This window comes from Podarcis tiliguerta (genome assembly GCF_965153285.1).
Source record: "Podarcis tiliguerta genome assembly, chromosome: 3".
Lineage (NCBI taxonomy): Eukaryota > Metazoa > Chordata > Lepidosauria > Squamata > Lacertidae > Podarcis > Podarcis tiliguerta.
The window spans coordinates 12,269,391-12,292,090 of record NC_139536.1 but is presented as its reverse complement, the minus strand read 5'-3'; the positions used below and the strand labels follow the sequence as shown (position 1 = coordinate 12,292,090).

Below are 22,700 nucleotides of genomic sequence, written 5' to 3'. Positions count from 1 at the left end.
TAGAAGTCTTGTTTATAAAGATCAGGCCTACAAGCTGCTGTTTTGCTCCTATAGTTTTGGCTGGTGTATTTGTTTGGCAATTCAAGTGAGCCTGGAAGATTTTCCTATGACAGTTATTAGTAGGGCTGGGCAGTATCTGGTTTTCAACATCACAATATATCATCAGCTAAACATCGCGATACACTGATACATCACAATGTCTGAAATAGGGATGGAGCTATATAGAGGCATTAGCTGGCTTCGTGGGTTTTCCTCACATTGTGATTTTTGCATAGCACAGGCACACACACTGTTTCGCAATATATTGCCAGGTCAAAAATTACGAAACCAGTATCACGATATGGACCAGTTTGGGATGATATGTCAATAGATCACCTGGTCCTAGTTATTAGAACAGGGACAGTGGGCAGAGAGGCTTTCGTGAGATATAAAAACAAAAACATGCTGCTTTTTAGAGGACTCTTCTGCACTATGCCAAATTAATCAGAAGCATTATCCCAAATCAATGGTAACCTTGGCTACTGGGTACTTGTGCGTCCCTGCGGACCAATGTACATGCATGTTCTGGTTATTTATTTCAGTGTACAGCTAAGATCTTTTGTAATGTCGGCTTGCAAATGCAGACTACAAACGGGTGGGGGACAAACTTGGTCGGCAAATGTATGTCTTGGCACAGATCATCCCCCATCGAAGGCAAGTGGCCTAGTTCTCAGAAACAACTGATGGAGGAGGTAAAATGGGTGTCTGGACAGTACTGGACAGAAAAGGGACTCACGATAGAACATTCCACCATACCCTGGTGGATGTCAGGGAGTATATCAGGGAGGCAAATATCAGGGAGGCAAATAGGCTAGAAGTTTTCTCTGTGTGTGGATGATTTGTTGGGAGTTCAGTCCTGTGAGCCCTCACCTGAAGAGGTCGGAAAAGGTACAACCCAGAAAATAGCTTGGTTGTTGTTGTTTTTACCACCTCACTGAAAGAAAGAGGCTGAGCTGAGAACCAGCAATTCCTCCAGTTCAATCTTTGTAAGCCGCTTAGAGGTCTTTGGTTTGGGTTTTGAACCAAGCGGTGTAGCAATCTTGGGAAAGAAATACAGTATTTTTCGGTCTATAAGACGCACCAGAACACAAGACGCACCTAGTTTTTGGAGGAGAAAAAAAATATTCTGAATCTCAGAAGCCAGAACAGCAAGAGGGATCGCTGCGCAGTGAAAGCAGCAATCCCTCTTGCTGTTCTGGCTTCTGTGATAGCTGCACAGCCTGCATTCGCTCCATAAGACGCACACACATTTCCCCTTACTTTTTAGGAGGGAAAAAGTGAGTCTTATAGAGCAAAAAATACGGTAAATACCGCCTTTGTCCATTAACTCAGCCGGTGTTCACATAACTGGCTTAAAACACAGCAGGGTCATTCCACACACACCCACAACTGCATTTCAAATCATATTTGCACATGGTTATTATGATAAACCACAGAGCCTAGGACTTGCCAATCAGAAGGTCGGTGGTTTGAATCCCCATTACGGAGTGAGCTCCCGTTGCTCGGTCTCTGCTCCTGCCAACCTAGCAGTTCGAAAGCACATCAAAGTGCAAGTAGATAAATAGGTACCGCTCTGGTGGGAAGGTAAACGGCATTTCCATGCACTGCTCTGGTTCGCCAGAAGCGGCTTAGTCAGGCTGGTCACATGACCCGGAAGCTGTCTGTGGACAAACGCCAGCTCCCTCGGCCTATAGAGTGAGATGAGCGCCACAACCCCAGAGTCATCCGTGACTGGACTTAACTGTCAGGGGTACCTTTACCTTTACCTTTACCTTTACTATGATATAGATCAGTATGGCTTGTGGGTGGGTTTCCAAGTCAGCCGCTGCCTGCCCACACCAGAGGGTGGAAAGAGGGGGCATGGATGTCTTCCGTGTGGCTTATGCTTTCAAATTGCATCGCAGCTGGTTGCTGGCGGTGGGAAACATATCGAAACACTGCAATTCTCAAGAAACCACAGGATAGATGTGTATTGTGGCCAATACTGACTTCTGAAACCAGCACAGGGAGCAAAGCAAAGTAAATAGGAATGCGTACCCAGTCACGGTCGGTGGCTCACTTTGGAAACCCAGCCAGATTGGTGGGGTATAAATAAATTATTATTATTATTATTATTATTATTATTATTAAACCATCATTTTAAAAAGACAAACCACAAACAATATCGGGGGTTGATCGAAACATCACAGAACACGGAGACTCCTTTATTGTAGGAGAACACATTAAGTATGAATTGGCACAGAATAGAAGGAAAAGTTTGATCCGTATCCTTAGATATCCCTTTATAATCATGACAGCATGTGAGATTATTTTTATATATATAAAAATACACACACCCTAAAATACCAAAGAAACACAAGGGCTAACAGCAAGGTTCTTCCTCTAACGTTTTGGGAATGAGAAAATGACTAACGTGAAATGTTTTAGCAAATTATTACTTCCCTAACAGATTCTGCACAACCATCATTCACATACTGTACTCAGTTTTGCTTGTGTTAGGTCATACGGTGCCAACGATCATCTAGCAAAAAAATTTTTAAAATTAAATCAGTCCTTTATATTTTTTCTAGAATGGTAATTTTATAAGCACTGATGCTTGCCTAATACAATTGGTCCGCAATTATGAGACACTTATTGCAAAAGACACATATAATCATGTAATAAGAAGAGATTTGGCTCTTGCAAAGAGCATTTACAATATGCAACAATGGGAAGTGTGGAAATTGGGCCCCTGAAATCTCAAATTTTAATGGGGGGAGGGGAGAGGGCAGGAAGGGAGTTTGGTTATTTTCTAGCCTCCGTGATTTGCAAGAGTTTAAAATTGCATGTGTGTGCCCAACCCCTCACCATATCTAGAGTTATAACAAGCAAGCAGAATTCCTCATATGCTACAGTTGCGTTGCTAAGAGGTGGGATTGAACGCTCTGCCAAAGTAACACAACTCCCAGAGACTGTTCTGAGTGGAGGGTGAGAACAGGCCTATATTAGAAGGGGTGAAGGTGCAGAGAGATAGTTTAAAAAGGGCTTGTAAATAGCCATGTGCTTTGTCGCCAGTGACAAAAAATCATAAGTGTGGTTGCCTTTCATGTCATTCATGAATCAAAATGAGCTAAGGTTTCGGACAAATCAGCGAACACAAAAACGCTGTGGACTAGTAACTTGGAATTATTTACAAGACTGACGCAGATCTTGCCTGAGAAGAAGGCATCTCATGTCCTCAACATACATAAAAGTTGACATTTCTTGTTAGCAGTAAACCCAAGGATTTAAAAACACTTTCTGTAAAGTTCCCCCAGTGCATGTAGCTTTCGAAATTCTTTCGAAACGCAGCGAAGCAAAACCGTAAAATAAACTCTGGTCCTGACAGAGTATATATATACAACTGGGGATAGGATAGGATTCGGCGCATGGGCTGTATCCTTTCACAGAAGCTATGGCCCTGACACTCTGAGGAGCCCACCTTCTGACAACTTTTAATTAAATAATAATAATAATTACGATGGTAGTGCTGAGCAGCTTCCAGCCACCACCTTGGGCAGGCATAGGCAAACTCAGCCCTCCAGATGTTTTGGGACTACAATTCCCATCCTCCCTGACCACTGGTCCTGTTAGCTAAGGATCATGGGAGTTGTAGGCCAAAAACATCTGGAGGGCAGAGTTTGCTTATGCCTGATCTTGGGTGTCCCATTCCGCCACCCCCTCCCACAATACCCCAGAAGTTGGGTTAACACAGAGACTATCGGATGGGGGGAAGGAAGTGATATGGTTGCTGCCACAGTTGGGAAGCCCACTGCACTGGGGGGGGGGGAATTAAATTAAAAGGAGGTCCAGAACAGGCATCAGCAGTAGAGGGTCCACTGATGGAGAGGATGCTGAAAGCCCTCTCGGTCTTGGTCCCAATCCTGGTTTGGGGATAGGGTTTGCCACTCCACATGCTCTGCCAACCAGCACAATTAAACACTCTTCAATAAATACAGTGGTGCCTCGCAAGACGAAATTAATTCGTTCTGCGAGTTCTTCTGTCTTGTGAATTTTTCGTCTTGCGAAGCACGGTTTCCCATAGGAAATGCATTGACAGTTTCCCATAGGAATGCATTGGCGGTTTTAAGAAAAAGGCGCAAGACGTTTTCATCTTGCGAAGCAAGCCCAAAGGGAAATTCGTCTTGCGAAGGAACTCAAAAAACAAAAAACTCTTTCATCTTGCGAGGCATTCGTCTTGCGAGGTACCACTGTAAATAGAAAAGCAAGGTTCCGCATCAAACTAGTAATATATATATATATATATATATATATATATATATATATATACACACAATTCAGAGTAGAAACTTTTAGAAAGCTCTGTCAATGCTTAAAACCGTGCACTTTCATGGGGATACCACACACACACAAAAACGGAAACACGATACCCGGTCCAGTCTTAAAGAAGAGTTGCCACAGGTGATTTCGTGGTTGGCAGCTGTTTTGACAGAAAAAGCAGTATTGTGTTTGAGGGTGGTGGAGGGAATACTTTGGGCAGGGTGGGGGGTATAAGACCCACTGAGCCTTGGGGACTAGTAACCAGAAATCTTGAAAGTTGGGGGGAAAGAGAACTAGAGAGATAGTAGGAAAACATGTGGCCAACCTGCGAAACCAAATATCAGAAGCAGGCCAGGACAGGAGAGCTCAGAAGCCTGGCTGAGGCCTAGCTACTCCTGCCCCTTCATGCGCCAGCTGCTCAGCAGACTGAAGGCAAAAATGCCTTAGAGCCACCCTGGCACGCTCCAGTTGTTGCTTGACTACAACTCCCATCATCCTGGCCAGTGTGGATGGGAGTTGTAGTCCACGGCTATCCCTGCTGCGATGCGTACGAGAGGGGCACGATATCATGCTTCGGATGACCCGTGGGGGCATATTTGCCGCACGGACAGACACACACACAAAGAAAAAGGTCGGCCGCCATTGCGGTCGAAAGTTAAAGAGTCTCAGCTCCTGGTAGCTACACCGAGGGAACTGGTATCTGCTTAGCAGAAGTACTGTCGAAATCCCTCACTACGTCCGTCATCGCGTGATAGTGCATGGCAATGTAGGAGTTGGCGAATCCAAAGGGAGAGTTTGTGGGCTGCAGGCTGTTGGGAGTGCTCACCTCCTGGGAAGGGCAGCTGTTATAGATGCTGTAATAAGGTTCGATGCGAGTGTTCATAGGGGTAGAGCTACTCTGGGCCCCGTAATGCTGGCGGCCGGCGGAAGCCTTTGGGCTCAGCATGCTCTCCTTGGAGTGACTCGGGCCGCAGGCCTGGTCCACAAACTTCTTCTGAGGCTTCGGAGACAGCATGTAAGCGGAGTTGGTCTCGTGGTGGGACGACTTGTTGCGGTTGGCCTCCAGGCTCCCTTTGCCCACGGCGCGGAGCCGCGTCTTCTGCTTGCAGCAGCAGAAGACGAGGGCGAAGTACTGGAGGCACCAAAGGACCCTCCTCCTCAGCCCTGCGCTGTTCCGGGAATATATGAAAGGGTTCAGCCCGGACTTGAAGAAGATGAGGGTGAACCCACACAGTTCGAACTGGTAGAGGATGAAGCCGCTGTTCCGGGACAGAACGTCCTGCACCAGGGAGATGCCGAGAGGCAGGCAGCAGACTAACACTGAGAGGACAATGACGACACACGTCACCACGGCCTTCGAGTCCTTGGCTGTCGACAAGTTCACGGTCGACACCAGCTGGAACTTGCTGGCCGCAGTTGCAGGCAGCTGGCTGAGGTTCTTTGTGTACGCGTGGGTTTGGATGTGCTGCAGCTTGTTGTAGTTTTGGTTTCTGTAGAGGGCGGGCACGGCGCACTGCACGCCGTCAGCGCACCCAGCAGCAAGGGGTCCGATCAACGGCGGAGGCCTGGATGCATCAACTGTGATGATGGGGGGACATTTACGCACCTGGGCGTTCTTCCTCAAGGCCTGGGCTATCATGATGTAGGAGACGGAAACCACCGCCACGCAGCAGATGAAGTCGATGACGTACAGGTAAGGGACCACCTTGCCCTCGCCGATGACCAGGCTGGAGATGGGGAGGCAGAGGCGGGATTTCTGGGTCCTCATGGTGGCCAGGGTCGCGAGGGTGAAGCTCATGGACCACAAGGCCAAGGTGAGCAAAAGGGTGCAAGGGAAAGAGGCCGTCCGGTTGGGCTGCTTGCCCAAGACCATGCGGAGCCGGTGAAGAGCGATGACGGCCACCGTCTTGAGGGACATGATGATGAAACCGGAGCTGGTGAGGTGGAAGGTGAAGCAGAAAGCGTCAGGGATGCCCGCCGCCGAGTCCAGGAACAGGGCGAAGGTGAACATGGGGGCGGTCACTCCGCAGATGAAGAGGTCACAGAAGGACAGGTTGAGGATCATGAAGTCAAAGTTGGTGCGGAACTTCCGGAAGGCCGGGTCGAAGAAGGACAGGAAGACGATGAGGTTGCCGTAGGAGCCCAGGCAGAAGATGACGGCCAACAGGAAGGTGCATGTCACCAAGGTGGCTGTGTGGATGATGTCTTGGAGGTCTCCTTGGAAGGAAAAGGTGTCATTGCTGCCCCGAGGGTGTGGCGGTGGTGGCTGTGCAGAGGAATTGGAGCGGTCTGTCCACTTCGCCTCAGCCCAGCCCGTCAGGTTCATCCTCACAGGAAGCAACGCTCTGCGGTTCCGGCACCTCAGAATCAATCGCCTCCCATTAGAAGCTTGAAGTCCATGGTGGGTGAAGCCTGTTTGTATAAGCAGAAACACACGCCCGTCCAAATGTAAGTCAACAGACACTGGATAGCTAATATCGGGCCTTCAAGTCTTGTCCTGTGTACTTTTAACAGCCATGATGTGCTATGAAGAGGAAACTATGTCTGCCAACTCGATCACTCTAAATCTGCAGAAGATCTCACAGAGTAATTGTATTGAAACTTGATTTGCTCTCAACTGCTGCTTTAACACAGAGAGAGGTGTTATCTATATTTAAATAGTATCTTTTTTGGCTGTTTTTAAAGCCTGTATTTATCACTATTCTTTAAAACCAGTATTCTGTGCTATTATGTGAACTGCTCTGTTACGTTTTTGATGTAACATATGTATCTTGCTGGTTAAAGAAAATCAAATACGGACAGTTCACACCCAATGTTTTGACTGCTGATTATTTAATTCTGGGGGCAGGGCGGAAGGAACCACTGTTCAGCATTAAAGATTGTTTCTGTACATTAAGGGGAGGGAATAAGATCGTTAAAGTCCCTGTTTCAGTTCCCAGCATCTACAGTGAAGAGTTTGGCCCCATCTTACATTTAAAGAAGCAAATTCTTTAAAGAGATGTGGCTCCCCACAAGGAAACCGTGGGAACTGTAGTTTGTTAAAGGTGCTGAGAGGTGTTAAGAGACCCCTGTTCTCTCACGGGGCTAATATTCCCAGAATGGTTTAAGAATCAATCCTTCTTCCCAGGGAACTCTGAGAATTGAGGCTCCGCAAGGGGATTTTTTTGCTGTTGTTGGAGTGGGCCTCTGGGGGTGAAGTCAAACCGCTGGAGGATCACAGCGCCTGCTGCCTCCTGTGTTGTTTTTCCTGCACCTGCAGTGCCAAACTGCCCTATCCAGGAACAAATTTGATAATTGTTGGAGTGCAAGGACACAGTGCAGTCAGGCAAAAGCATTTGGGTGGGGGAAGTTCTGAGGGCCAGATTAGAAAACCCAAGAAGGCCACATTTTAAACAGCTGTGTACTCAAGTGCCGTATTAAGCCCTGTGGAGGCCCCTAGGCAGTTCAAATCTCCGGGAGGCACCATGCAAATTATCTCCTAATAAAAAGGTAAAGGGACCCCTGACCATTAGGTCCAGTCATGGCCGACTCTGGGGTCGTGGCGCTCATCTCGCTTTATTGGCCGAGGGAGCCAGCATACAGCTTCCGGGTCATGCGGCCAGCATGACTAAGCCGTTTCTGGCGAACCAGAGCAGCGCACAGAAACGCCGTTTACCTTCCCACCAGAGCGGTACGTATTTATCTACTTGCAATTTGACGTGCTTTCGAACTGCTAGGTAGGCAGGAGCAGGGACCGAGCAACAGGAACTCACCCCGTCGCGGGGATTCGAACCACCGACCTTCTGATCAGCAAGCCCAAGTGGCTCAGTGGTTTAGACCACAGCGCCACCCGTGTCCCCTAATACTTGACCATAATTTTCTTTCAAGATTAAATCAATATTATTTAGATCTGTTGTCTTGGGGCCCCAAAACGACATGGGGCCCGTAGTTTAGTGCCTACTCTGCCGATTTGGTAACCTGGCGCCGATGAGACTGCTTTAGTGCAGACATGGCCATTCAAGGAGGCCCAAGGCAGCTTCTAACAGGTGACCTCAAAAGAGTTAAGCAGGTGTCCTGAGATAACATCCCTAAGGAAAAGAGTGCAGCGCTGGAAAAATGGAGCTGTACCCCAAGCTCTTTAGGCCTGACCCAACCTGCTTGCCTCCAGAGACTAAGCCAGTTCCTGCGGCACAGATTCCTTTTGGGGGTGGGGGTAGAATTGAATAAGAACTACCTCCAGACTGTAAGAAGAGCCGGGCTGGATCAGGCCAAAGGCCCACCAAGACCAGTACCTTGTTCTCCATGGGGGCCCCCTCTGCGCAACGACCCTCTTGCCCACTCGCGGTTCTGCCATTCATCCTGTTATCATTCTCATAACAAACGGATCCTCATCCCGAGTCCGCCAAACCCCTTCCAAAGCCCCCCGACAGGGAGAAGCGAATCCCACCCCACCGACGCTCCCAGCCGCTCCGTGGCGCCATTACGCGCCGGGATGCGCCTTGAGGGTCCGGTTGGAGAGGAGAGCCCTGTGCGCTTCGGGCCAGAGCGGAGGCCGAGGCCATCGCCCGCCATCCCTCCTGGCCAGGACGCACGAAGCGCGCCCAGGGCGACCCACCTTCCGCCCTACCCACCAACCCCAGGCAGCGTCTCCTTACCCAGCGCCGGCTCCGGGGAAGCAGCGGGCGCCGCTCGCCTTGTGCCTCGGCGCGCAGGGAGCGGGGAGCACCTTCTCCCGGATGGGCTGCCCAGGGCAGCTCCGGAGGCGGCGGGCGGACGCTGAAGTCATCGCCGACGTGCGGGAGAGGACGGACCTCGCTTGTGCATTGGAGGGGGGGGGGGATGGAGAGAGAGAGAGATGGGAAAGGAGGGAGGGGGTGTCGCCGCCGCCGCCACCGCGAAGCCCGCACACGATGCTGCCCGGTTGGCGGCGCGCGCTTTGCTGGGGCTCTCCAAATGCGCAACGGCGGCTCCTGGCCAGGGGTGGGGGGTCCTCCGGTTTGCTCGCCGCGCAGCCCCCGAGGGATCTTGCCCACCCCGCCTCCGCTCTCGCGCACGACCCCAAAAACAAGGGCCGGGAGGGGAAGGGAGGGCAGCGCGCGCGCGCGCACACACACCTCGGCGGGAGTGCGCGCGGCTGCACCGGAGCCGCACGCGCGGCACGCAGCGCAGCGATTGCGCATCTGAGCTAGAGGCTGGGAGGAAGCGACGCGCTCTTTCTCTTTCACTCGCATTTCTTTTCTAAATAGACCCGGGGCAAGCAGAAGCGACGCTTTTGTATCCGAGTGAGAAACGCTTCGGGCTGCCCTAGGCGCGTAGGGAGGCGCCTTTTGCTTACCAAGAGCCGCTTTGGCTTTTTGGTACCCGGTTTCGCCAAAGCAGAGATTCAGGCCGCTCACGCATCATCGCTGATTTGTTTTTGACGTTTGTGGGGGAGATGCAGGAGGAGGAAGGGGAGAGAAGCCTGTGCAGATCCCCCCCGCCCCCTGCTGCTGCTGGGAGAAAAAGGTGGGATGTGTAAATGCAAATAAATCCATCAGCAGGTTTGAGCTCTAGGCAGCTGAAGCCAAATTGAAGGCTCCCGAGGGCTCCTCTTGAGCAGGTTGTCCTCTGGGATGCTCCTCTGGCTGCAATGGGCATCCTCAGGTGCCCCAGGAGGCTGGGTTTGAGTCAGGGTGGAAAATCTTTAAGGATGGCTACAGAGCCTAGGACTTGCCGATCAGAAGGTCGGCGGTTCAAATCCCCACAACGGGGTGAGCTCCCGTTGCTCGGTTCCTGCTCCTGCCAACCTAGCAGTTCGAAAGCATGTCATATTGCAAGTAGATAAATAGGTACCACTCCGGCGGGAAGGTAAATGGTGTTTCCGTGCGCTGCTCTGGTTCGCCAGAAGCGGCTTAGTCATGCTGGCCACATGACCTGGAAGCTGTACGCCGGCTCCCTCAGCCAATAAAGCGAGATGAGCGCTGCAACCCCAGAGTCTGTCACGACTGGACCTAATGGTCAGGGGTCCCTTTACCTTTACCTTTATAACTCCCAAGTACTGGACAAGAACATGAAAGGGGGAGAGAAGGCCTGGATAGTTACTGAGAGCTGGCCCTGCCACCTGCCCAGGTTCTGGTGGCACCTGGGGTCAGACCTTTGAAGGGAAGCAAATGAGAATCATTTGTGCCCCTGTGCCGAATTGCAGGCACACAGGTGTTCTACGGAGAAAGTACTGTGAAACCCAAGTAACAGGGCGAGAAATAGTGGGGTCTTTGTCCCACATTTCTGCTGCTCATAAACAGGTTCAGAACATGAGTCCAAGACCTGTTCACTTCCGTCCAGGACAAGTTGAAGAGGTTGTATTCCAAGTACAGTGGTACCTCGGGTTAAGTACTTAATTCGTTCCGGAGGTCCGTGCTTAACCTGAAGCGCCATTTTAGCTAATGGGGCCTCCCGCTGCCGCCGGAGTACAATTTCTGTTCTCATCCTGAAGCAAAGTTCTTAACCCGAGGTACTATTTCTGGGTTAGTGGAGTCCGTAACCTGAAGCGTATGTAACCTGAGGTACCACTGTACCTATGACACAAGGGGACAGGGGGTGGGCACTTTCGACTCTCAACTGGCCGGGGGGTCTCCTACGCATATTTCTTGCCACGGCAATGCTTCTGAGAGCCATGAGAAAGGTCAAAACAGAAGGCAGCGGTTCTGCCAGTGCTCCCCCTTTGACTTCAGTGGTCTTGGTTTTCAGACACAGTAAATTTAGCGACAGGAGACCCTTGACTGGGGGCATCCCTAGGCGTTGGTCAGGTTGGCCTGCCATGGGCGCAGAGCCTGGGGGTGCACAAAAATCGCAAAGGAAGACAGAGCGAGCCGGTGATTGCCAAGGGTGCAAGGGACTGGGGTGCCACTGATACAGCCCCTTGCCAAGGATGCAAAGGAGCCTAGGTAAGCCTCTTCCCTTCACCCCTCCCTTCCCATGCCAGCCTGGCTAAGCCAAGAGATTTGCCGCCCTGAGTCCTCTTGGCTTCAACTGCACTTTTGGCACTTGAACAGCAGCTTCCAGCAACTGGTATGCAGAAGCATAACCGTCATGGTTCATAGCCAGGGTTAGCCTTTACCTCCCATGAATTAGCCCACTTTTCCTCCAAAGCCAATCAAGTTGGTGGCCACCATTGCCTCCTGTGGGAGTGAGTTCCAAAGTTTAACTATGTGCTTTTACCTGTCCTTAGGGACTTGGGTGCTGCTGTGGTCTAAACCACTGAGCCTAGGGATTGCCGCTTAGAAGGTTGGCGGTTCGAATCCCCGCGACGGGTTGAGCTCCCAATGCTCAGTCCCAGCTCCTGCCAACCTAGTAGTTCGAAAGCACATCAAAGTGCAAGTAGATAAATAGGTACCACTCCAGCAGGAAGGTAAACGGCATTTCCGTGAGCTGCTCTGGTTCGCCAGAAGCGGCTTAGTCATGCTGGCCATATGACCCGGAAGCTGTACACCGGCTCCCTCGGCCAGTAAAGCGAGATGAGCACTGCAACCCCAGAGTCGTCTGCGACTGGACCTAATGGCCAGGGGTCCCTTTACCTGTCCTAAATCAGCTTCAATGGATGTGCACAAGTTCTACTGCACAACTATTATAGTTTTATTGTTGTGAGACAGGGAGAAAACCCACTTTTCCCAAGCCATGCATATCCCTTCCGCCATGTTGCAGCTGATCTACCACTGAGCTTCACATTTATACACTGTCCTGGAAAAGGAAGAAGTTGCAAGGGTTTAGAAACAACTCCAGATTGCATCCCTTTTTAGGCTCAACTCAATTATTAGCTTTTTGCAGAGCAGAAGACGCTGCCCAGTGGAAAAACAAGTTCCCGGAGATATGTGCTGCACAACTGGAAACAGACAGGTGACATGTTCATCGCAACAAATACTGATTCTGCGACTTCTGTCTCTTTCCATCCGGTTATGTCTCTCCCGACGCTGAGAGACACCACCTTGAGTTCCACTTTGTGTGCTCTAGGTTGGTTCTGTTGCTTGCCAAGTGCTATGAGCTGGGCCAGCATGTTGGGTATCACACACATTCTGAATATCACCAAGAGGTTTGCGCCGTACACTGGTGTCCAAGGGATGTATTTGACTACGACTTCTTTCGTTTATTGTTTGCTTACATATAGCCTCTCCTCCTAATTTAACCCAAACATGTTCAGGCAGTGCCTTATTTCTAGGACCAACGGTCTGTTTTGTAGCCTCAATTTTCTGCTGGTAACAAATAGAAAAAGCTCAAGGTAACCCAAGATCTTGATATTTGGCTGTTTCCAGAAACAGAGGCTCCAGAGCTCTAAAAGAAAATGTATGTATGAGTATTAAATGAAGCCAACTGTGTTTTCTAGGAAGCATGTTTTCTACTAGGGACCAATTTGATACACAGTAGGGCTAACAGCTTTCCCCCCTTCATATATATCCTCAGGTGAAAAGGCTTATCTTGAAGAAACTCTCCCCTGAAAAACAAGACACCATGCGCGCACAGATCTTACAAACAATTCATTTATTCAGCTTTAAACTAAGTACACAACTGAAAGGAGAAGGCGGCATTTTGGCACTATGCTATACATTAGTTATTTCTGTGTATCAGCTCTCAGGAGATACTGTACTGGTTACACTGCTGTGCTTTAAAAACATGGTGTTGTTTCCCAGCAGGCAGAGGATTGAAGAGAAAAAAAATATGTATTCCTGTTTTTACAAAGAAAAAAGTACAGGATGTGCAGAAGATGAAAATACACACAATTCTCAGATGATTCCCCCCCCCCCCCACACGGGAGGCATTCTTGTACTCTATAATTTACCGCACACCAGAGTATGTCACTTGCTTGCATTCCCAAAGTGAGGGAGTGGGTGGGGGCAGAGTGGCAGAGATTACGTAGTAAAAACCAACAGATTCACTAAAAAGTTAAATGAAAAATCAAGCCCAAAACTAAAGTCACCTCATTAGAGGGAGGGGGTAATATTAAAAACCAGAAGAAATTGGCATCGAATCAGATACAAAAAGCTGAAAGCACTATTATCAACACCTAAAAGTGCGATTGTTTAAAAGTTCATTCTCACAAATGAATTATGTAAAATTTTTGCAAACTGTACAGTGCTTTGCCAGTGCAGTGCCTCTACAATTTATACAGTCCTTTACATCTATGTAACACATATTGAACATGTTGTGAAACAGCCAGCCAATAGCCACCAGAGTTGCAGAACGAAAAGAAATTTGGGATGGGCGGGCAGGCGGAGGGAGATACAGTACTTCTGGGGTTTTTTTAAAATGCAAGTTACATACTTGTTCCAAGATGTGGCGAGGCAAATGGAAAGATGTGTGACTAGCAAACAGGGAATATTTAAAAAGTCTTTAGCCACTCATTATTAACATATGTACATACTCTTTTGTTCTCTGAAATAAAACCAACAGCTGAGAGACACTCTTGTCTGTGGGCTCTACTGAACTGAGGACAAAAACAACAAGACTGCCGCTTACGAAGGCAGGCAAAAGTTAAGGTTCAGTACCTGGCTGGAGAATCTTACTTAAAAACCTGTCAACAGAAAGGACAACTCTCTTGCTCTGATGTGGACAGCAATAGAGGGGGAAATATTTGCTCAGAAGGTAAAGACTTCAAAAGAAACTCAGCTCAAAGTTCTGCATAGCCTGGTATTGCATGGGAACTGGAAAGAAACAGAACAATGTTATGGGGGACATTTTTGGCCTATGCTTACAAGCGAGTGGCCAGCAGTTCACAGATGCACACTCTTGCAGGCAGATCAGATGGAGAGTTTGAGCACCCAAAATTGCAGATAATTAGGTTCAAAAGTCCATGTATGTAATGTGAAGTTGCAGCATTAGCCACCTGCACAGAATAAGATTTTTTTTTAAAGGGCTTCAGGTTAATGCAAGGAATTTACATGAAAGTGTAGGAAAAAATCATGATTGCTCCCTCAAACACAGAGACTTGTCACGCTGCGGCAGACCCCTCTCCCCAGTGCAGCAGAAATCCTCAAGAGTCCTTCCCACAGAGACTTAAGGTATGTACTTCCTTAAAGGATTCCAGCGCTAAGCCTCAGAGTTACCATATCCAAAAGGGTTCTATACACAATAAATTAGTTTTGAGTTTCCTTTATTTTTGCGGAAATGGCAGTGGGCCCTCCTTTTTCCGAGAACCTGCAAGACGGAAGGAAACAAGAAAGGAGAGCTCGGGTCATGTTTTGCAAGAAAAAGAATGTGTGTGCCTGCGCTAAAGCTTGCATTTCGAATATATATAATCACTCCTCCCTGTTCTCCTCTCCGCAACTGCCAAGGACAGAAAGACGAAGCCAGCTATACCCCTTGCCCTTTGGCAATGGCGTAGCGTGGGTTGCCAGCACCCGGGGCAAGGCAAGTAATTTGTGCCCCTAACCCGTGGATTTGCGCACCCTAACCCTAACCCCCAGAGGTTGTGCCCGGTGCGGCCGGCCCCCCTGCACCCCCCACGCTACGCCACTGCCCTTTGGCAAAAAGCTGCTCTAGCGGAGGGAGACTGTGATGGAAGAAGGGATTTTCCACCTGCCAGGAGCATGGGGAAAAGGGGCAGTCCATTTCCCCAGCACTCTCCAGCCATCACAGTCAGTGGATATGAATGGCAGCTTCCCTCTTTAGGAGGATCGGGGTTGTCCTATACCTGGAATGTCTTGTTAATGTGAAGCATGCCTTTAATCAAACCCCCCCAGGCTGCTTTCAAGTGCAACCTCCACCCAGCTCTGCCAGAGGTGCTGGTCAGTGTTAGTCAAATGCAGGGGTGGGAACCTCTGCCCCCCCCCCGCAACCACATTTGGCGCAGCACAGGTCCCAATTTGGCTTGCAAGGCCCTATCCTCGCCCCCCGCAATCACACCCACATTTGCCACAACTAACATCCTACATGACATCAGGTGTGGGAGGCAGGCACAGGTCTGGCTAAATCAGCTGCATGGCAAGGGGAACTTGATTGCAAAGCAGTGTTGAACTCACTGCCCATCCCAGTGTCAGGTGATTTGACAGGTGGGTTGCTCCATGGAGGCGGGGATCAGATCATCATATGATCCACCAGGACAAAAAAATATTCCCTACCCATGTTCCAACTTGCAAAGCAAGCATTGTAGGGGTCAGATGGGATTACCATGAGGAATTATAAAATATACATCAAGCCATCGTGTCCACGATGAAAGCATTGTATTGACTGGGTTTGATATATTGACGATAATTTCTGGTTAAATCCCCTAAGATTCTAAATTTGTGCCCTTTTCATGCCCTTTTGACTCTACTGCCCATTTCTCTCTCCTCACGTCATGTACACAGCAGTACACAGCAGTTGCTTCGCCAGGCAGGCATCCTGGGCCATAAAGATAGTAGGCAAGCTCCTTTGAAGCAGTTTCTTATATATTAATCTTAAAATGTTAATCTTAGGGCCAGGAAACAGATCTCACATTAAGGGGATAGTGGTCACTGTGCTCCTGGCCATCCTTCTTATCATGTGTACTGATTGTTTATGACCTCCGGGGTTGCTGTATTCGCTCCTTTGTAGTATTTATTCATTTACCCCAAAAGTATGCATGGATAACTAGCATTTATAGTTTAACTTTGTCCCCACTTGAGGTTTGTTTAAATGCTCAGAGGAAATCTGATTGGTTCTTACGAACACTCTGTAAAAAGTTTTTGTGTGAATAAAAACGGCCTGGCCCAGGGGGCTGTAGAGATCGGACAAGCACAGAGAGACACGATTATATGCACCCTTCCCAGAGTCTTGCTGGTTCAAGTCTCTGTGTGTATTCTTATTAATCAGAGTTCAATCCTTCCTTTACTTTGCGAACGCAACAAAGCATGGAAATACCCCCTTGCTAGGCTTTAGCTGAGCTGGGAAGCAAATTTAATTTAATGATAATGGAGCTGTAAATACATTAAAGATGCCTTGGGTTTTATGCCACAGCCCTGTTATCTATTTAATTTCATCGTGTCTAAAATCCCATCTCTTGCCAGTTTAGAGCTGGGTTTGCACGGTGCCCGGCTGGATTATCCAGAAAAGCTTTCAAGAAGCTATTATTGGCCCACGATCACACAATGAAATCTCACCTCATTATGCATAATAGCACGGCGAAACCAAGAGGTCAGTAAGGACGAGAAGCTGGTCATCAGTGAACTGCTGCTTGTGCTCTTGCCAGTTATCATGGTGGGTCCTCCGGAAATTGGACAAAGTTTTTTTCACTGTCATCTGTGTGGCAAGAAGCAGAGAAATGGATCTAAACAGCGTATTTAAAACAACTATCCTGTGTTGGCAGAGGCAATTTAAAAAAAATAAAAATCCATGATAAGCCAACTTATTCTCAGTTTTCTTTAAGGACTCAGCTATGAATTAGTACAGTGGTACCTCGGGTTACATACGCTTCAGGTTACATATGCTTCAGGTTACAGACTCTGCTAACCCAGAAATAGTACGCTCCGGTGGCGCGGCAGCAGCAGGAGGCCCCATTAGCTAAAGTGGTGCTTCAGGTTAAGAACAGTTTCAGGTGAGAAAGCCTTGCTGCCAGGGGATGCGGTAAGAGGGCTCTTACCTCAATAGGCTGAGGATCATTCAGATGTGCACTAAGGTCCATTAAAAGCTGAGGCATCCAGGTGGGCACGTCGTAAGGACTGGATAAAATGCACGCGCTAAGTCCCAGCACACCAGCATGGCGCTTCACCAAATCTGCAACAGAGAACGTCATTGATGCTTTCTATGTACAAGAAACAAAACATTGTGTTTGTATGTGTGTGTTGGGGGGGAAAGGGCCCTTTCTTTCTAAAGATTTCCTATAAAATGGGTCTACTATACAATGGGCGATAGCTGATACCTTACTCACAATGTTTCAGGTGGCTGGAGTAAACTTAACAAGGCCTCCCCAGCTGACCTCAAAAGTAGTATCAACAACAACAACAACAACAACAACAATTTATTATTTGTACCCCGCCCATCTGGCTGGGTTTCCCCAGCCACTCTGGGCGGCTTCCAACAAAGATTAAAAATACATTAAAATGTCACACATTAAAAACTTCCCTGAACAGGGCTGCCTTCAGAGGTCTTCTAAATGTCAGGTAGTTGTTTATCTCTTTGACACCTGATGGGAGGGCGTTCCACAGGTGGGCGCCACTACCGAGAAGGCCCTCTGCCTGGTTCCCTGTAGCTTTGCTTCTTGCAATGAGGGAACCGCCAGAAGGCCCTCGGCGCTGGACCTCAATGTCCAGGCAGAACAATGGAGATGCTCCTTCAGGTATACAGGACCGAGGCCGTTTCAAATCTCCCTTTCTTTTCTTTGATGGAAAGGAGGGTTTGGGGCTCCTTGGAGTAGTACAGTATCCCTTCTAACTCTCCACAAGTCAAAGCAGAAAGGGAAAAGGGAGATCTGAGCTGCATGCGACTTTTCAGTCCTTTCCCAACAGCTCCTGCGCTTCCAAGTTTGGTGGCAGATGGAAAGAAGAAACAGCAGGCAAAAAACAAACAAACACCACCTAAGTAGCATGCTGCTCCCAATTAACATGCCTCACTGCATTGCAGTACAATTGAGTAGCTTGCAAGAACATAAGCATAAGCTGCTGAGAAGCCCACCTGTGTGCTCACAAACCCCTGGGCTTTGCACCTCCTAAAACCTCATGCTTCTAGCTTCCTCCTCCTACTTCCTGCCCCCCTTGGCAAAGTATCCTCAGTTGTGAATTTGAGTTTACTCTGGTTTGGTTCCTGTTTCCTGAACCAGCAGACTGACAGCTACCAATGAAGCACCTTTTCCACTGCTTTGGACTGAAACCATTTCCAGCAGTGGTGAACTAGTCTCAGGCATGTGAGGACACCAAAGCCTGGATGAAGACCCTCTTAAGAAGCCGTCATGTATGCCTCCCCTCCCTTTACCTGCAGGAGGAATGGTATCCACCACGGTGCTGAGGTCTCGTTTCCTCTTCTTGGGGAGCCTCCTCTTACAGAGCTGCTCAAAGTGAGTCTGCAGGGGGTCATCAATCACCAGGAAGTGGCACTGGAGCAAGCCGCTCAATGTGGTGGCCGCCATCTCTCTCACCTAGGGACGGACGAGGAAACCAGTTACTCCAGTGAACAAGTCTGGTCGACAAGTCGGCATTTGCCCATCTTTTTCAAATGACCCCATAGCAATTCATGATTTCAGTGATTGGCTTGCTTGGTATTCCTTGCTGTAGGAGTTCCCGCATTGAATTCAGCTGCAAGTGCAAATTTTCATGTATGCGACGGGATGTCAATGAAAGCGGTTTGGTGACAAGTTTGCTCACTCCGCGGCCAAGTCTTCTGACCCTGGGGTCTATTAGCACTTCACCTTTCAGCTCAGCAGAGTGTGTTTAAGAATGGGCTCTATAAGCTCCTTGCTTAACACTAATTTGAGTAAGGTAAAGGGGTCAAGGTAAAGGACTCCTGACAGTTAAGTCAGTCGCAAAAGACTCTGGGGTTGCAGTGCTCATCTTGCTTTACTGGCCGAGGGAGCCAACGTTTGTCCGCAGACAGTTTTTCCAGGTCATGTGGCCAACATGACTAAGCCGCTTCTGGTGAAACCAGAGCAGCACACGGAAACGCCGTTTATCTTCCTGCCAGAGTGGTACCTATTTATCTACTTGCACTTTGACGTGCTTTCAAACTGCTAGGTTGGCAGGAGCTGGGACCAAGCAACGGGAAAACACCCTGTCGTGGGGATTCGAACCTCCGACCTTCTGATTGGCAAGCCCAAGGCTCAGTGGTTTAGACCACAGCGCCACCCGCATAGTATAAAAATGAGAGGAAGTTGATCTCAAGTGCCTGTTAACTTCCTTTGCTCATTTATTAAGGGGTCTGCAGGCTGACTTTTAGCTTTGTGAAACTTTAGAATATTATGTTCAAGGGTATAATTTAATGTGCTGGTTTGGATGCAGAGTGTTGGCAGGTGCTTGTACTCTGGAGAGCCAGTCGCAAATGTGCCAGCAGATATCAACTTCTGAATAGCGTTAAACTACGTGTTTTAGATTCTTTACCTTTTATCACTTATACGGGGATTTAAGGAGTGGCGCATGACATGATCAGAGCAATTGGAAATCCAACAGGAGTCCGGAGAGGAGGAAACTGCAATAGTTTAGGCAACAGAGGCCCAGATCACGCCAGGGATCTTTGAGAGAGCAGTTTCAGAACAGCGGGCAGGGACTAGATCGAAGGATGCATGAGCAGAGCTAGAGGAAAAGTCAAGGCAGTGGGAGTAAGAAGGGGCTCTGGGGATTTGGAAGTGAAGCATAGAAAGGGGTCAGACCGATAGTTGGATAGGGAAGATGGGTGGTTTGAGAACAGGGGGAAACAGTAGCATATTTGAAAGTACAGTCGTACCTTGAACATCTTGGTACTTGGGACGTTTTGGCTTCCAAATGCCGCAAACCCGGAAGTGAGCGTTCCAGTTTGCGAATGTTATTTGGAAGCCAAACGTCCCACAGGGCTTCTGATTGGCTGCAGGAGCTTCCTGCAGCCAATCAGAAGCCACGCTTTGGTTTCTAAACATTTTGGAAGTCGAACAGACTTCCAGAACGGATTCCGTTCGACTTCCAAGGTACGACTGTAGTTAGAAGGGAGCCAGAAGAAAGAGAAAGAGGGAATTTCGCAGGAGAAAGACACACCATTAGTTATTGTTTTGACAAGGTCAAGACAGTGCCCATGGAAGTAGGAAGAAGGGACTTGATCCAAAGAATAAAAGCCTCACAGAATGAATTTGAAAAGGTAAGAAAGCAATGGGATGTGGGAGGGGCAGGGGCTGGAACGGGCAGGATTTGGAAATAATGAGGCCCACTGCAAGAACCCGGCTGCCAGGGTGAGGAGAATGGGATATGAGAGACATTTAAAGGGGAGAGCAGCTTTTCTTTCCGATACCTTTTGTTTAAATCAAAGCTGAGAACCAAAATGCTGGGAAGAAGGAAGGAGATATGGGGGATCCATTATTTCCTTTACCCTAAACAACCATGCCAGGCACAACCTAGCCTCTACTTGATGGCAGAAGCTGCTCTTGTCTTTATGTAACACACACACACACACACACACACACACACACACAGAGAGAGAGAATGAGAGAGAGAGAGCGCAAAACAGCACTGGAGTAACAAGTGAGCACCATTTTAGGGCTTGCCAGCTCAGGGCAAGGAAACGCAAGATTACCACCACCGCAAGATTTGAGGTTTCCACGGCAACCAGGTCACAAGAGATTACACACAAGGAGGCGCTTTGCCGATCTGTACTGCTGTTTTGCAAGAACGTACTATTCATCTGGCGATTTGCAAATTTGCTCTACAAATTAGTTCCGCAAGTCTGCATTGCTGCTAAAGAGGGAATAGCAAACAGCGGGGGGGGGGGGTGTTTGCTTGTTTTAGACAGCAGGATAAATGTTCCAACTAACAGTGGTAAAAGGATGCTAGTAACACTCATAGGATGCAAGCAGAACTCATGGGTATGTAACACTGAAGCAGGAACCAAAGACTGCTTCAAATTCAAAACACCGCTTCCTGCAGCAGTTAGGTCACTAGCAAACCTGCTTCAGGAACTACCATTTTGGGAAACAAAATGTTTCAGAAACTATTATAACCAACAGTAAAGTTGCCCTGGTAACCTATCGCTCGGTTCATTTGCCTCCATAAATGGTTATTTCACTCACACATGAACAATGTTGTATTTGCAGCTTCTGTTTCATATAATCAAAATATCGCTTGAGAGCACTAGCAACCGTAAAACAAACTTATGCTGACCTCTTAAATATACAGTAGATACTGTATTTTTTTGCTCTATAAGACTCACTTTTTCCCTTCTAAAAAGTAAGGAGAAATGTGTGTGCGTCTTATGGAGCGAATGCAGGCTGCACAGCTATCACAGAAGCCAGAACAGCAAGAGGGGTTGCTGCTTTCACTGCACAGCAATCCCTCTTGCTGTTCTGGCTTCTGGGATTCAGATTTTTTTTTCTTGTTTTCCTCCTCCAAAAACTAGGTGCGTCTTGTGGTCTGGTGCGTCTTATAGAGCGAAAAATATGGTAATTAAAAATGCATTCAGTGCCTGGGCAAAGTAAAAGACAATGCTATATCAGAGAAAAGGAGGAATGTCATGACAAAAAGAGCATGACAAAAGCGAAGCATATTCAAGTCCCTCTGGTTTCAAAGGGGAAGACTTAAAAATATGCTGGCCTGATGGTAGAAGCAAAGAGTGTAGTTGATAAAATTGGGAAATCGAATGGACCTTTGCAGAGCAAATGTAAGAAACAATAATGGAAAAGCTTTCGTGTTGCTGAAATGGACAAGCTAACTAGAATATTACAGGTGTGAAATGAACATGGGAAACGTAATAAACTACTATCAAGTGTTTTCTGCTGATAATTTATGGTTTTTGCAGTGTTTGGTTCATATATGGATCATATTTTTAAAAGAATAAACCTAATTCTTCCACCAAGATCAACAGAACTTTTAAAAGTGATTAAACTTTGGGCAGGATACTCCTATTGATGCAGCCCAGAATTGCATTGGCTTTTGACGCGGCAGCTAAAAAAGCCAATGCAATTCTGGGCTGCATCAATAGGAGTATAGCATCTAGATCAAGGGAAGTGCCACTGTATTCTGCTCTGGTCAGACCTCACCTGGAGTACTGTGTCCAGTTCTGGGCACCACAGTTCAAGAAGGACACTGACAAACTGGAACGTGTCCAGAGGAGGGCAACCAAAATGGTCAAAGGCCTGGAAACGATGCCTTATGAGGAACGGCTAAGGGAGCTGGGCATGTTTAGCCTGGAGAAGAGGAGGTTAAGGGGTGATATGATGGCCATGTTCAAATATATAAAAGGATGTCACATAGAGGAGGGAGAAAGGTTGTTTTCTGCTGCTCCAGAGAAGCGGACACGGAGCAATGGATCCAAACTACAAGAAAGAAGATTCCACCTAAACATTAGGAAGAACTTCCTGACAGTAAGAGCTGTTCGACAGTGGAATTTGCTGCCAAGGAGTGTGGTGGAGTCTCCTTCTTTGGAGGTCTTTAAACAGAGGCTTGACAACCATATGTCAGGAGTGCTCTGATGGTGTTTCCTGCTTGGCAGGGGGTTGGACTCGATGACCCTTGTGGTCTCTTCCAACTCTATGATTCTAGGATGGTGCCCCGTTACCTACGAAGTTCAACTTTTATTTTGCAAACATGGATTTTTCACAGGCCGTCAAGAAATGCAAGCGCAGGTATATTGTTCACCTCAAGCTGTTCATCTTCTAGCAGTCTTATAATCAGCCATCTGATGTCATTTACCGCTTCTTCATTGTTTAGGAAGATAAAAAGATTATAAAAAACCATGGTCTGGAGGTAGGTTAGCACTGTGTACCTAGCATGCCAGGAACTATTCTTTGCTGT

General features: G+C 48.1%; 2 protein-coding genes across 3 annotated transcripts in view; both read right to left on the bottom strand.

The window, feature by feature from the left end:
* Nucleotides 1-4,323: 4,323 nt before the first annotated feature.
* Nucleotides 4,324-9,993, bottom strand: GPR75 (G protein-coupled receptor 75). Of its 2 annotated transcripts, none has more exons than XM_083432666.1 (2): nucleotides 9,653-9,993; nucleotides 4,324-6,750 (listed from the first exon to the last, which is right to left on the bottom strand). In XM_083432666.1, exon 2 carries the CDS (start codon nucleotides 6,662-6,664, stop codon nucleotides 5,018-5,020), a length of 1,647 nt encoding a protein of 548 aa, XP_083288792.1. In that variant the 5' UTR covers nucleotides 6,665-6,750; nucleotides 9,653-9,993; the 3' UTR covers nucleotides 4,324-5,017. The 2 variants fall into 2 exon arrangements, with proteins under 2 accessions (XP_083288792.1, XP_083288791.1); XM_083432665.1 differs by lacking the exon at nucleotides 9,653-9,993 and adding an exon at nucleotides 8,973-9,419.
* Nucleotides 9,994-12,809: 2,816 nt separating this feature from the next.
* The window catches only part of PSME4 (proteasome activator subunit 4), an 85,816-nt gene continuing 75,925 nt past the window's right edge, over nucleotides 12,810-22,700 (bottom strand). Inside the window, 5 exon segments of the mRNA XM_083432428.1 lie at nucleotides 12,810-14,481; nucleotides 16,404-16,542; nucleotides 16,883-17,016; nucleotides 18,211-18,373; nucleotides 22,545-22,700. Coding sequence (XP_083288554.1) covers nucleotides 16,408-16,542; nucleotides 16,883-17,016; nucleotides 18,211-18,373; nucleotides 22,545-22,700 — 588 coding nt within the window. The 3' untranslated portion in view covers nucleotides 12,810-14,481; nucleotides 16,404-16,407.